The sequence below is a fragment of the Stenella coeruleoalba genome, assembly GCF_951394435.1.
Source record: "Stenella coeruleoalba genome assembly, chromosome: 8".
In the NCBI taxonomy this organism is placed as follows: Eukaryota; Metazoa; Chordata; class Mammalia; order Artiodactyla; family Delphinidae; genus Stenella; species Stenella coeruleoalba.
Genome location: NC_137154.1, coordinates 1,440,580 through 1,455,637, shown reverse-complemented (window position 1 = coordinate 1,455,637; position 15,058 = coordinate 1,440,580). Strand labels below are relative to the sequence as shown.

The 15,058-nt window shown below is 61.9% G+C and overlaps 1 protein-coding gene across 1 annotated transcript; it reads right to left on the bottom strand.

Annotated features, from left to right (window-relative positions):
* Positions 1–2,294: 2,294 nt before the first annotated feature.
* On the bottom strand, positions 2,295–9,387 carry MRPL23 (mitochondrial ribosomal protein L23). The gene is made up of 5 exons (XM_079930200.1): positions 9,346–9,387; positions 7,546–7,668; positions 6,591–6,673; positions 5,899–5,972; positions 2,295–2,786 (listed from the first exon to the last, which is right to left on the bottom strand). Exons 1-5 carry the CDS (start codon positions 9,360–9,362, stop codon positions 2,622–2,624), a joined length of 462 nt encoding a protein of 153 aa, XP_079786326.1. The 5' UTR covers positions 9,363–9,387; the 3' UTR covers positions 2,295–2,621.
* Between the last annotated feature and the right edge of the window lie 5,671 nt (positions 9,388–15,058).

Here is a 15,058-nt window from a genome sequence, read left to right as displayed (position 1 = left end):
GGGAGGTGGGAGGGGACCCCCTCCAGAGTCACCCTCAAGGGGACTGATTTCTTTAGTTTCCTTTGTGTTTTAATGCCTGGGCGGGGGGTGGGGAGGGGCAGCACAGATGACCGGCTGTGTCCCTGGGCCCGGGTCCCCTGCTGAGGCCGCCCAGAGGCCAGAGGATGGAGCCCCCGACTCAACTGGGGGTCCCAGCTGCAGAAGTGAGCGGGCCCCCCTACCCCCGGCCGAGGGGCCCAGCCAGGCGGTGGGTCACCTGCAGTCGGTTACTTAAACGATGCACGTGGAGCTGGGATGACAGCGTGATGCGGCCCCGGGGAGACTCTGGCCCTCGAAGAGGAAAACCAGACGCTGGCGGAGGGGCTGCGGCCAGATGGGCTTCCGCTCCATCCTGGCAGCCCTGGCGGCCGGGCCTCACCTGGAGCTGCTGGGGGGTCTGGGATGCGTCCCGTGGGCCACAGGCCGGGACTGCTGCGACTATAACTCACCAGCACAGGCCTGCTGGCTCCAAGCAGGGCCCGTGGCAGCCACAGGGGCCTGAGAAGGCGGCTGGCCCAGCCCCCAGCGCCTCCCCTCGCGGGCTCTGCCTGCTGTAACCGGGGTCTCACAGCCCCCGCAAGGCGAGGAATGGCCGTAAAGAAGTGGGGGGGGGGGCACAGGGGGCGGTGTTGTGGGCTCTAGTCCTCTTCCTTTGTCCCTTTACTTTCCCCCAGGCGCTGGCCCGGGGTGCTCCTGGCAGGGCTGTCCCCACGGGAAAGGAGCCCCCAAGTCCACTGGGTCGGGCCCTCCCTGTTTCCAGTCCCACGTGAGGCTGTCCAGCAAAGGCATGAGTGGGGAGGATGACACACAGCCTAGGGGGCCCCCAGCAGACCCTCCTCTGGTCCCCACGTGTGGAGGAGCAGAGGGGAAGAGGATGCTGGGACCGGAAGTCTTGACCACCATCTCCCAGCCGGCAAGGAAGGGGGAGACCGAGGCTGGGAGAAGACGATCTCGGGGCCCACCAACCTGCGGCAGAGAGACCTCCCGAGGAGGCACCGGCTGTCTCCCCGCCAAGCCTCCAGCCTCCAGCCAGGGAGGGGCAGGGGTGTCAAACAGCACCTTCTCAAGGCTCCGTGCCTGGGGGGGGGGCGATCAGCCCCCCAGCTGAAGGCCCGTTTCCTGTTGCTCAGCGCCCTGCAAGGCAACTCCACCCCTGCCCCACACACTCGGCTCTGTGCCGGACGCCGTGTCCCACCCCCACTCGGCGCTGCTGTGGCCACTCCATCCACCGGCCCCGGGGGTGCCGAGGACACAGGACGTCACGGCCCGCCTCCGTGGCCGTGACCGGCAGATGCCAGGCCCTGGGGGATGCGGAGGGCACAGCGAGGACAGCACAGGGCCGCCGTGTGGGAAGGGCCTGGGGGCTGCGTCCGGGGGCGTGCGGGCGGCCAGCTCTGGAAGTGCAGCGGATGAAGGATGGGATTCCTCCCCTGGCCTTGAGTCGGGGTCCTCAGGGCCCCATGAATTATTTCTCTCAGGAAAATACCATTGACTCCGTTCTCCAGCCTCCTTCCTGACCTTCCCCATCACTTTAAATCAACGCTGAAGGGTGGAGTTTGCCCGGACCTTCACCCTCCAGCCGGAGGGGAGCTTCAAAGGCCCACGTGACGCCCCCCGTGTCCCTCGGGGTGGAGGGGGCCGGCCAAGCCGGCTCCCCACTGTCCCCCCCGCCCCCCGCGGAGGGGAGAGCCAAGCTCCAGAGCGGGGAGCTGAGAGGCCGCGGAGGAGGGTGGTCCCTGAGCCCTCGTGGCATCTGGCATGTGTCCCACCCCCGGGGCAACGCGGCCCGACTCCCCGAGGCACCCACGGTGCTTTCTTGCTCGCTCCCCAGACCTCCAGGCCCGCGGACACACAGAGACGGGCCCAGCCAGCCCGGGGCGGCCTCACCGCCCCCCTGCCCAGGGGCGGCCGCGGGGCGCTGGCTCCCGGGGGCGCTCAGGGTTAGGCTTTTAGCTGCAGAGCGTGATTCAGAGAGAAATCAAGCTGTAGGTGCATCTCAGGAACCGGAGATGCAGGGAACCGGGCTCCCAGACCCCCCGGGACCAGCGCCACCTCTACCCCACCCCACGGGTCCCCGGGTGCTGGTCGTCCCTGACGGCGCTCCGTTTCCCACACGCAAGCCTTTGGCTGGCAATCTTTCCAGACGCGGCCTTGCTCTGGACTAGTCCCCTAAACCCCACCCTCTCTGGATCCCCCACCCTCCCTGCTCAAGACCACACTGGACTGGGCCACCCTGGACCCCCAGCCCGGACGGGCTCTCGCCCAGCGGCCACCCCGACTCCTGCCCTCAGCACTCACTCTGATCTCCCCCACACACCGCCCAAAGCAAGCTCTTAGCCAGAGCAGCTCAGGATGACTACCTGGGTGCTCTGGAAGTGGGTCTCCCCCCAACTGGACAGGGTTCCAGGCCTGCCTGGCTCGCCTTGGGCCCATGGGACCAGGACGAGACACGCAGGCACACCCGAGGCCGGGCCCCTGCTCTCAGCCTAGGGGCACGGCCCAGAGCACAGAGCACAGGGTGGGGGGCCTGGGCCGGTCTCCACAAGCAGCACTTTTATTTGAGCTGAGCTGTCAGCCGCCCGTCACAGGCCGAACCAGCCAGGGACGCCCCCGAGCCGGGGGTCGCAGCTCTGCCTCCGCCGCTGGTCTTCCAGGACCTGGTCCTGCAGGTCCTCAGTCACAGAACTGCCTTCAGCCCTCTTTTTCTCAGGAAACAGATCTGGGAACGTGAAGGTCTGTCCGTGCGCCTGGGGAGAAGAGACACGGGCTCAGCCTGCAGCGCGGGCGGGACAGGCCAGGAGCCCCGTGGGAAGGTCCGTGGCCAGATGGAACCCGCCCGCCCGTCGCCTGCAGGACAGACGCAGGCTGGGCCCCAGCCCTCCACGGTGGAAACCATTGCTGCGACAAGGCCCCTCATCGAGGCCAGCTCTTCAGGCAGCGTGTCCCCATCCGGGGGAGCCCAGCAGAGCACCCACTCCCGGCAGGAGTCGCCCGGCCATACTGTGGGCAGGGGCGAGGAAACAAGGCACAGATAGTGTCTGCTGCCTCCCTGGAACGTCTTCCACCCAAAATACCTACAGGCCTTTACCCACATTAAAGACGAACCCTCCTCCCGGCTCAGAGCTTGGCAAATAAAACGCATGTAACGTACAAAGAAACGTACATGCGAGCACGCTATGAATCAAGGCCGGCTTCGCAAATTAACTGGTCTTACGTCTTTCACTAGAAGTTCAGAACGCGTGAGCGCCGGCCAAGTCCCAGCCCGGACCCCCAGCACGTGGCCGGGGTACCAGCCTGGCCCGTCAGTGGGCTGGAGGGAGGAGGGGACCCCAAGCAACGTGAGGTGCGGGGCCACCTCCACGCGTTACACATCGCAAAGCAGCTCCAAGGATGGGGGGCGGGGGGGCGGCCCGGGCCAACACTCCCAGGGCTGCGCCGTCCACCTCCAGACGGGCAGAGAAGGACCGGATCTGGAAAATTTTAATAAGTAAAATCAGTGAAGTGCGCTTGGTTCTTGGAGACCCTTGTTTTGTAAAGAAATCTGGATTCGGGCAGGCGGCCAAGCGTGATCTGAAACAGCCCACATCCTCGGCCCTGAGAACGGGAGGTTCACATGGCGCGGAGCGCAGCCCGAGTGATGAAAGGCAGCAACCGAGTGCTCGGTAGCCAGCCTGCAGGAGGATTCGCTTACACACTGCAAAACTTTCTTTCTTCTTCTTTAAAATACCAAAGGGCAATAGTTTACATGCAGGGCTGATTGCCCAGAATGGGGGATTTATGTTTAATATACCGAGGTGATTCTGCTAGTTTTCTGAGGTGGGGGAAACCCAAAATGACATTTTAAGATATAAATACAAAGATGGCAATCCGCAATAGCTTGGGAAAAAACAGAGGGCGCCGCCGGGAGAAATTCCTCGTTTCTCACCGAGACAAGCGCCGGGTGTGGGGGCCGACTGCGGCTCCCGGGGGTTCCCTTCCTGGAGAAATTCACCTTGTACTTTCAGAAATAAAACCCTCCATCCTTCCAAAGCTGATCAGCGGAAAAGAGCAGGAGGGGAGGAAAGTGTCGCAGTGAAAAGCGAAGACGCCGGCCTGGGATGGTGAGGGGCAGGCGGGGTCGGGGGAGCAGGCGCTCCGTCACCAGCCGGCGTCAGCGTCAGCCTGGGGGCCGAGGCTCCTCGCTGTGGGGTGACCCAGGTTCGCTAGCTCCCCGACTCTGGGCCAAAGAGACGGTTATCAGCTCGTGGGAGGAAACCCGGGACCCCCACTACGGGGGACCGGCTTTGCCGAAGCAGCCAACTCTGAACAAATCCGGAAATTTCACTTGTCTTTCTGATGGACCTCTGTGCGCTCTGCGATCAGCTCGGTGATGAGAAGCCCAGAAACGAGGCCCCAAGGGACACACGGGGAGGACGTCTCCGTAGACGGAGGACAGAGAGGGGACCCCTTCAGGGGGCGAGTGTCCAACCCCCCGGCCTGTTTCCAGGCACAGATCTGCCGGAGCCGGGCGGGGTGGAGGTGGGGGGGATCCGTTACAAATTTAATTTTGCAACGGAGGGAAGCGTGCCCGGCGGGGACGCCCTGTGCTCCCACTTGTGCTGCCCTGATTTCACAGGGGAAGAAAGGAGGCCGGGTGGCAGCTGCAGATACCAGATCCCAGGCCGCGCAGCTCAGCTTCCAGAGCGAGGTGGGGCCCGGGAAACGCAAGGGCTCGGATGACTCAAAAGCCACTTGTAACTATAGCTCTCGCTGAAGGGCCTCGTGGCGAATGCCGACATATGGGGTGTCGACCGGCGTGCCGTGACAAAGACAGATGGCCCGACTGAACACAGAGGACACAGGCGCCTTTATGAGGCCAACGGCCACTCTCCCTGCCTGGACTGGCTGATTTTATGCACAGCAAATATTAGGCCAAATAATTATGGGGGCCCCTGTTTAGAGCAACTGTGACCGTTTTTCAGCAAAGCTGCCATGCTAACGTGGTCTTTCAACAAACTACCTCCTAAGGCCCGAAACAGGCCCTGGGGCCAGAGGGTGTTTTCATAATAGCGCTGCTGCCATCTAGCGGCCCCGGGGCCCGCGGGCTCCCCGCTCCGAGCCAGGCTGTTTACGAGGAAACTAAAGAAACTGGAAGACCCCCGCCCCCTCCCCCGCCGCCCAGGGTTTCAAACGCAGGGCAGTTAACAGACTCTGTGGGCAGGTCCAAGGTCACCTGCCCCGGCAGAGGAATCCTGCCTGCAGCCCACGGGGCCTTGGTGCTGGGTGGCCAAGGCTGTCCATTCTGAGTCAAGAGCATATCTGGGAAAGTACGTCTTGGGGCAGCTCAGGCTGGAAAGGAAGAGCCCGGAAAGGGGCTTGGAAAACGCGTCTTCCTCCAGCCAGCTCTGGGTTTCGGTCAGCAAAGGCTCAGATGGGGTGCTGAACCCTCTTTCCGGAGCCCCTCGCTAGGCAGGGGACACAGCGAAGAGAACCTGGGGGAGTGTGCCACACCCCGCAGTCCAGTCCAGAGGAGAGGGGGTCAGCCAGGACCCCAGCACACCCCAAGTGGTCTGGCTTGACACTGAGGCCCCAGCAGGAACCTCCACCCCCATGGCATTAGCTACTTCCTTGCTTTGATGCTTGCCAGCCCTGGTTTCTGTCTGAACCCACCCTCAAGCCCAGCGGGCCCACAGCCGCCCACTGCACGCCCAGGGCTGGCCCCCGAGAAGTTCCCCGACACCCATCCCCTCCCACCTCTGAGCTGTGCTTTGAACCCCAGCTCCTCCCGGGGCTCCATGTGGATTAGAACTGGGTGCCAGCCTGGGGCCCCACGATCACGCCCACCCCCCGCTCCAGGCCGCGGTCGGGGCGAGCGCTCACCAGCTGCACGTGCGCCACCTTGTAATCTGGTTTCTTTATCCTGACGTTCCTGTAATCCCTCCTCCTGTTGGAACCTGTCGGAAGCGGGGGAAGACAAAAACCTTCACTCCCAGCATGAAGCTTTCAGTCCCACTAATCCAGGAACCCACTCTAGAAACAGGCAAACACGCAGGCACCTTGGGCTACAGGCCGCGGGCGGCGCGCCCTGGGCCACTAGGCCGGGCCCGCACAGGCAGGCGCCACCACCGCCAACCTCCGCTCGGCGAGAACCCAAACGTGCCTGAAATAACTCAAGCAACGCTTTCTGCCCTGTCAGCACAGAGGCTCTCGCTGTCTGGCCTCCCCTCGACGGAGGGCCGCCATATTTACAACTGGGCAACCGGGGGCTGGGGGGCAGGGGTCAACAGGAAGGAACGAGAAAGCCCAGGGGAGTAAAACAGTGCTTTGCTGACCGACCCAGGGGCAGGCGGGGGAGCGGGTGGGTGGGTTGAGTGTGGGGCCCTGCTCTGAGCAGCCGGCAGGGCCGGGCCACCCAAGTTCTAGCGCTGGGAGGCCACCTCCCCGCTGCGGTCCCCCCTCAGTTTCCTCATGTGCAAAGGACCACGTGGCAGAGTGGCCGCGAGGGGGGACCAGGCCAGCGACGCGGGCAGGAGCCCACACCAGAGGGGGCAGCCCCCGCCCTGGGCACCCACCGTGCTGCACCCTTGTCCGCACAGCAGCCACGGGCACATGGTAAATGCGCTCGAGGTAATTCCTGAGGTCCACTCTGGTCATCCTGGGGCAAAGGAGAAAGAAGGGAAGTCTGAACAGGGCCGAGGTACAAGGCAGCCCGCCCGACGGGCTGAGCTGCCGACCGCAGGCCCCGGGTGGGAGCGGGCTCGGGGGAGGCCAGGGCTGAGGCCGGGCCCCGCTGACTCCGGAGACGCAGCCCCTGGTCCCCACCCAGCACACTTGCATCCGGACGCAGCAGTGAGGGGGTGACGGGGGACCAGCCCCCAGGACCCAGTTCTCTTCTCCCTCCCACTGGCCACACTCCCTGGGGGCCCAGCTTCAAGGGGAGGGACGGGACGGTCTGCGAGTGCCCCCTGGCTGCCAGGAGCTGCCCGCAGCGCCCGGCCGCCCGCTCTGCAGCTGCTGCCCCGCCCGCAGCACCCTCCCAGCAGGCGCTTCCCAGAAATGACGGTCAAGGGGATGGTGGGCTAGGTCCCATTGCCTCTTCACCCTGCATGGGCCTCACACGGAAGCTCAAGCCAACCCCGGAACCGCTCAGACTTCAGCATGGGACACGGGGAGGCTGTGTCCCTTCGGCAACTGGGGCCTCCGTGAAGGCCCCATTTGAGGACGAAGGCTTTGGAAGCCATGGTGAGCGGGTGCAGGAGTCACAGCCCAGCCTCCTGGAAAGCGCAGCTAGGACCAAGGCAAGAAGAGAAGTCAGGTCTCAGGCCAGGCTTCCCAGGGGGCGGCGGGGAGCACAACACCCCCGGGCCCTGCACACACCAGACCTCGGGCAGTGTGGAGCCGCCTGCATGATTTTCACGGCAGGAAGAACCTTGCTTGTGAGTGGGGTTCGGCGGCACCTCTAGGGCTGTGGGCCCCTCGGGGCGCTCCCCAGCCTGAATTCCTCTGGGGTCGGGGGGGGGGGCTTACTCCATGGGGATCCGGAACTGCACGGTGTCCTCGGGCTGGGCCATGCCGGGCCGCACCAACTGGATGAAGAAGTTGGTGCGGAAGACCCGGAGCTGGGGGTTGCCCAGCTGGTACAGAGGGTACCTGCAAGGGGGAGAGGGGTCGTGTCAAACGCTCAGAACACGAGGCTCCCGGGACACCCCAGCAGGGTCCACAGGTCATCACGCCCATGGGGCCGGGGAGCCAAGGGGGCAGTCACCCACAGGCCACCCCCTTTGCTCACCCGGCGTGGGCAGCCAGTCCCCAGGCCCCGGGGCGGTGTGGCCTGTTGACCCCCAAGGTCAGCCTTTGGAAAGGACCGGTGAATGATTCATGAACAGAGGCCAGAGGACATGCCCACCCCACCCCGTAAACAGGCTCAGAGTCATGTGTTTGTTCAAAGTGCCGGTCCCAAAGGCACGCGGCCCCCGCATGGCTGTCACCCTCCAGGAGTGGGCCCCACACAGGGCACGCCCTCTAGCTCCCTTCAGCTCAGGTGAGGTGGGATCGGTCAGAACCAGCTTATTCTGCACTGGCCCCACCCCCGCGGCGGGGAAAGGGATGGGGCCACCTCCACACCCCCTGTGCTGGGAACGCCAGCTCATCCTTGACAAGCGTGAAGATCAGAAGATAAGTGGCTGGGAGAGATGGTGTGTGCAGATCACCAGCTACAAGCTGACCGCCTGCCTGCCCCACCCCCAAAACCCCCCAACTGAGCAGAGGCATCTAGAAGGTGCAGGAAGCTACCACCTGCGGCTCCCACCCAACTGCCCCTGCCAGCTGGACCCAGGCCCCCGGTGGGGTCTGGTGGGCCAGAAGGGCCACACTGCCAACTGGGCCTCGGGGCTGGGGTGAGGAGGGGGCCCAAGGTACACAGGGGCTGCAAGGCGGGGCCAGGGGTCTACTGGGAGCCCAGGGGACGGGTCTTGGTGGAGGGTGGGAGCAGGGGCTGAGGATGCCATCTAGGGTCCCTGGTGACCACTCTGCAGCACAGCACGTGGCCCCTGATCTTGGGGAGCACCCAGCACCAGGGAAGGGGGCTCAGTGAAGCCAAATCTCAGGCTGCCTCTGGGCCTCACAAATCCGGGGAGCGCGAGGGGGTCAGGAGCCGAGGTCCAGGGTGTGGCACTCTGAGGGGGCAGGGCTCGGGCACCCTGGCACGGGCCGGGGCACCCGCATTAGAACGACTGCTGGGCTGAGCGCTAGGTAACGTCTCCCGGGGTCTCCTGGCGACCCAGTCCCACGTGGCAGCTGCCCCATTAGAACCCTGTGGCACAGCCTCCTCCGCTGTGCCGGCGAGGCGGGAGGGGCAGGTTCTGGAAGCGCAGGAGCGAGCCTCGCTCTGCCCTCGTGGGGGTCCAGGCCGGCGGGCGGCTACCCAGGCTCACACCTTCCCCCTGGTGACCAGCGGCGAGCACTGCAAGGGGCGCAGTCTGGGTCCCCTGGGGAGCTGCGGGGGGTGGGGGAGCAGTCGGCCGGGGGGGCGGGGGGGACCGAAGCCCGAGGTCGGCGGAGCCCAGACCAGCCAACCTTCTCTCCCACCCGCCCGCGCCAAGCGTCAGGCCCGACCCCCAAGGGGCGGCCCGGGCCCCTCCGGCTCCGGAACGACCACCCCCGCCCCAAGCCCGCCCCGCCCCGCCCCGCCCCGCCCCCACGAGCGCCTCGACGCCGCGCGTTCCGCGCGGGTCTCTGAGTCACGTCCCCGCGGCCCGGCCCGGCCCCCGCAGCAAAGTCCCGGGCGCGGCCACGCCCCCGACCCCGCACCCCGGGACCCCCACTCACAGCACATTCCGCGCCATCGCCGGCTTCCGGGGCCGCGGGCGGAAGGAGGGGCGCGCCCGGCCCGGACCCACGCCGCCGCAGCGCCTCCTGGCGCCCGGGAGGACGCGCGCAGCCCACGCACCTGGGGCGCACCTGGCGGCCCCCCCACCAGCCCCACCGACCCGCTCACCTGAGCCTCACCTGACTCCCGAAGCTCCGCACACCCAGTATCCACTCCCCACCCCTCACGCCCCGCTCATGCCCGGCAGCACACCCCAGTCCCACATATCCCCCCTCCACCCTGGGCCCAGCACACCAGTGGACCACCACGCATGGCCCCCACGCACCCGCCCGTGCCCAGGATAACTGCAGGTCATGCCGCCCAGAGCCTTCCACCCTTCCAGCTGCTGGCCAAGGTGGGAGGCTGGGGGAGTTGGGGAGGGGTGGGTGTGTCGGAGGGCCCTCTCTCCACCTGGCGGAGGTGGTCTCCTCCCTCCCTCCCTGGCCCCCATCCCAGTCCTTCTGGCCGGCCCAGCTGGGCCCTGCCCTGGGCCCCTCTCCCCGTCCCCTGAGACCCCCCCAACCAGGTGCCCCAGCCACGCCTCCTCCGTGAGGCTGCTGGCTGCTTCAGGCCTCTGCTGGGCACCCCACTTCCAGCCTCCCCACAGCACAGCCCTCACGGGGGACCCCTCCATAGGGCCAAACCCGGGGCCCACTGCCCCCCCCACCCCCGCAGACACACACACAGCAGGCAGACCTGTGGGGAGGCGAGGGCCGCAGCCCCCCTCCTGCCGGTGCCGGTCCCCAGGCCCTGCTCTTCCCCGGTCCCCTCTGCTCCCTGCTTCTAGCCTCCCCCAACCAGACTGTCTGGTTCCCCTGTGCACCCCACAGCACCCCACCCTAAGTGCTCTTCAGGGCAGGGAGGGCATTCCACAGCCTGCAGGGAGAGAAGGAACCCCAGGAAGCAGGGGAAGGTCTAGGCCTCCAGGGTGGGGATGGAGCGGCAAGGAGGCATGAGCAGAAAGACCCTGAGGAGGGCCAGGCATCACGCTCCTGTGAGGCGCTGGGTGCTGGGCAGGGGGCTGGAGCGCCCTCCTTACTGGAGTGTTTGGTGGTGGAGACCTTAAGTGGATTCGTCTAGGATGAAGAAACTGACATTGGGGAGCGGGAGCTGGGGCGGGGTCAGCTGTGACTGGGGGGGGACGACGGCCTGCTGGGGAGGACCAGGGGAGGGCAGAGAAATGTCCGGCCCTTGTGGGATGGAGGGGGTCCAGGCTCGTTTGCAGGGGGACACACCATGCTGGAGGGGGCCTGAGCTGCAGGGCCTGCTGTGCCAGGGCCCCGTGAGGCTGACAGGTGACCTTGGCAGGGCCCAAGGAGGTGGGGAGATGGCTGGAGCTGGCAAATGGGGGTCCCCGGACTTGGAGGCCAGGAGGCTTTCTTCTTCTTTCTGTAAAGCTTTAATGCAGCAGCCATATTCCAGCCCAAAGGTCATGGTGCTGCTCAGAGGTGTGGCCGGGACCGGAGCTCAGAGCCGTGCGGGCCTGATGGGAGGGGCCCGCGTGAGGCGCAGCGCTGGATTTCAGTGGGCGTTGCTCTGATCAGTGGGACTGAGAGAGCTGAGGTCCTCGAGGAGGATGGGGCAGGGATGGGGTCTCAATGGTGCCGGCCCCCAGCACTCAGCCCGTGCTTTTCTGATTACCTGCCAACTGGGTTCCTCCCCTCAAGGCCTGGGACCTGTGAGTGTAAGGTGGGTCTCACCCCCCCAGCCTGGGGAGCCACGTGTGGCCCTTCTCTCCTCCTCTTCCCCTGTGTCATCACCTCTCTCCCCTCACTGCTTTTCATGGCTTCACGTGGCTAAGTTTGTCAAGTAAAGGAGAGGAGGCCCAGTTAAATCTGAAGCTCAGATAGACAACATTTTTTGTTATTTGTTTTTTAATAGACTCTTTTAAGAATGATTTTCGGCGTACAGAAAAATTGCTGAGAAGGTACGAAGGATTCCCTATGCTCTGTCTCTCCTGCCCCCCATTCTCCCGTATCATTAACCCTTGCACTCATGTGATACAGTTGTTACAACTGATGGACCGATGCCTATACATTAATATTAGCTGAAGGCCTTAGCTCACATTAAGGTTCGCTCTTGGTGTTGCACGTTCTGCAGGTTGTGACGGATGTGTAATGACCTGTGCCCACCATGACAGTATGTCCTGCAGGGTGGCTGCACTGCCTGAAACCCGCCTGTGCTCCTTCTCGCCCCTCCTCCCAGCCCCTGGCAACCATAGGCCATTTGACTGTCTCCACGGTTTTGCCTTTTCCAGAATGTCCTGTGGTTAGGATCATGCAGTATGTGGCCTTTCAGACTGGCTTCTTTCTCTTGGTCATCTGCACTTATGTTTTCCTCTGTGTCTTTTCATGGCATGATAGCTCCTTTCTCTTTAGCACTGAATAATATTCCACTGTCTGAGGTACCGCAGAAACGTATCCGCTCACCCACCGACGGGCATCTTGGTTGCTTCCACATTTTGGCAATTATGAATCAGCTGCTGTAAACCTCCAGGTGCAGGTTTTTACGTGGACGTAAGGTTCCAGCTCCTTTGGGTAAGTACCAAGGAGCGTGATGCCTGGATCTTACGGTCAGAGTGTGTGTAGTTTTGTAAGAATCCACCAAGCTTGTCTTGCAGAGTGGCTGAGCCGTTTTGCGTCCCCACCAGCAGCAGTGTGGATTCTGTTGCTCCACATTCTCGCCAGCATTTGTTGGTGTCAGTGTTTTGGATGTGGGCCTAACAGGCATGTAGGGATATAATTCGTTTATTTTATTTTTTTTTAATTTTTATTATTTTTTATTTTTGCGGTACGCGGGCCTCTCACTGCCGTGGTCTCTCCCGTTGCGGAGCACAGGCTCCGGAAGCGCAGGCCCAGCGGCCATGGCTCACGGGCCCAGCCGCTCCGCGGCATGTGGGATCTTCCCGGACCAGGGCACGAACCCGTGTCCCCTGCATCGGCAGGCGGACTCTCAACCACTGAGCCACCAGGGAAGCCCCTAATTCTTTTATTTTTTTAACATACATTTTCATTTGCTAGATCTGACATCCCTACCTGGGGCCCCACCACGCGTTGGTGCTGGAGAGGCCCAGAAGTGGCCCAGGGGAGGAGGACCCCCCATGGGCAGGTGAGGGGGGCGGTGGTGGTGAGCAGGAACCTTCCTGGGAGGACAGCTTCCCCGCTGCGCTTTGCAAGTGAGACTGGGGAGCTGGGGCTTCTTTCAGAGAGCAGTCGGCATCCCTGTAGTGCTCCAAGGGAGGGACAAGATGAGCTTGGAAGGGCCTTGGGGCTGCAGCTGAGGATGGGGGCACCTGAATAAAATAAAAGCGTGAGATGCACTGGACTCCCTTGTAAACGTGGGGTGGGGAAGGGTAACAGAGGTTGGAGGGGGCTTAAACGAGGCTGTCAGAGAGGCCCCACAGAGGAGACAGCATTTCCAGGGCACGCAGACAGCTTGTGCAAAGGCCCCCAGCCAGATGGGAGGGATGCAGAGGGCGAGGTGTGGGGAGGGGGCTGGGATCTCCCCCAGATCTCCCCGGGTTCACAGGCCCAGGAGCGGCCCAAACCCCATCTTCCTGGGTCTGCGGAGGCTTCACTATAGAAAACAATTGATTAAATCATTGGCCGCTGATTGTGGATTCCACCTCCAGCCCGTCTCTACTCCCCTGCTCAGGGTTGGCTCTCCTGACATCAGCCCCCTTCCTCGGGTCTTTTCCCAAAACTTCCTCATGAACAGAAACCCAGTAGCGCTGCAAAGGGACTTGCTGTGAGTATGAATAACGAGACACCCATTTCACCTTCATGGCTCTCAGCGGTTTAAGGAACCGAGGACAAAACTCCAAATATTATAATAAATGATGCTCAGGAAATTCCAAGGGTCTTGGGAGGAAGCTGGCAGCCAGGGAGCGGGGGCAAAGACCAGACATATATTACTTATAAATCTCGGCATTACAGCCTGTTTTTGTAACCGGGGAGACTCCAAGCGTTTCAGAAAGCTCCGAGGACAATTCCAAAGAGGGAAGGGGGCAGACCAGCAAATACGTGATCCTGATAACGGGGTACGTGCAGTCGAGCACACGTCTTGTGGAAGATGTTTTTAACGGTTTTAGTGCTTTTCTAAGAATGGGAAGATGCAGGAAACTGGGTTCATAACATTTTCTCCTGAAAAACGATCTGAGGGCCACAGTTGTGCCAGTTTTCCCAGAGTGCCTCATCCTGCCCTTTGTCCTGGACTTCTTTTAGGGTGTGTTGTAGGTCAGCGACTGTGGTGGCTGATGACTTCATTCTTGTAGAACTGGATGGTGGGCAACATTCTTTACTTTACAATCCCTCCCTTTCCGTCTTCATTTCAACCAAGCTTCGGGAGGCATTGCGTGACCAGTTTGTTCCATGGCGCTAGGAGTGCTCATTCCCGAGTCAGACGAGGATTTCCGTGACGGGTCACGCAAGGTGCTGTTACTGGACTAGGCCCTATTAGCAGTCACCCAAAGCCTCTGGACCCCTGTCCTACTAGTCTGTTATGGTCCCAGGAAACGGGTCCCTGTCTGTACTTCTTCCTACATCTAGAGTTACACTATTACAATCACTGATCTTATAGAACTGTATATTAGATCAATCATTTCACGTCTCCTAATCATCATTAATGTTATCTGAGGGTCGATCACACATGTGGGAGTGCAAGAAACAATCGTCTTGTAAAATAGGCGGGATGCACGTCATATAGCTAAGGACGTTAGTAAGGTCACGAGCAAGCATTTAAGCTAAGAACTTCTGTTAGGTGTGGCCCGGTATCTCCCCCGGTCATCTGGCCAGTCTGTTCTGTACCAGTTGCTATCTTTAAGGGAAATGATATATTGCTGTGTCTCATAAAGTCCACCAAAGATGTCTGCACGCACGAGGCCAGTGGTGGGTCATCGTGACCTCTTGCAGGGCTGAGAAAGGAATGTTATCTTCTAAAGAGTTACATGGCTGACGTCAAAAGAAGAAAAATAGGTTTTTACCGTTGAGCAGGTATTTCTTTCCTTGGGGAGGTCTGGTTAATGCCTAATGCAGATGCATCATGCCCACCAGAGGGGAGGGGAGAGGCCAAAGGGCAGAGAGAAAACTTCATGTTGACATTTCTCTTGTCCTGCCTTAGAACTTGAATTCCTTTCCGTCAGGTGTTTGCCGTCCATGTTCAGAACGAGCTCTGTGGGGTGCCCCCCACCACCGTGGCCTGTCTGGAGGACGTCCCCTGAGCCCTGCGGGTCTTTCCCCAGGGGTTCTCGGCATCTTCATGAGACCCACCTCTAGCTGGGGTCTGGCACACAATAACCAAGGGTCCTCAGCACTGGGGGGGACCTTTGCAAACTGGAGCAGGGAGAAGTGGGGAGGGGGGAGACGGCGTCTCATTTGTTTTCATTGATACTTTAGTTTCACGCCGTTTTGATGTATTTGTCAGTCATTTGCATTTCTGATTCTGTAACTTTTCTATGCCTTTTGCTCATTTTTTTTCTGTAAGGCTGTGTTATGGGCTGCCTTGTGTCCCTCCGAACGTTCATATGTGGAAGTCTTAACCCCCAACACCTCAGAATGTGGCTGTGTCTGGAGCTGAGCCTTTAAAGAGGTGATTAAGGTAAAATGAGGTCACTAGGGTGGGTCCTAATCCCACAGGACTGGTGTCCTTATGAGAAGAGGAGATCAGGACACAGAC

What these genes read in the sequence shown, in the direction of transcription:
- MRPL23 (XM_079930200.1), bottom strand. An exon ending in CAGTTCCGGATCCCCATGGA is followed by an intron (nt 6,674 to 7,545) that starts GTAAGCCCCCCC and finishes CCTTTGCCCCAG; the next exon opens with GATGACCAGAGTGGACCTCA. An exon ending in AGGTGGCGCACGTGCAGCTG is followed by an intron (nt 2,787 to 5,898) that starts GTGAGCGCTCGC and finishes TCTTCTCCCCAG; the next exon opens with GCGCACGGACAGACCTTCAC.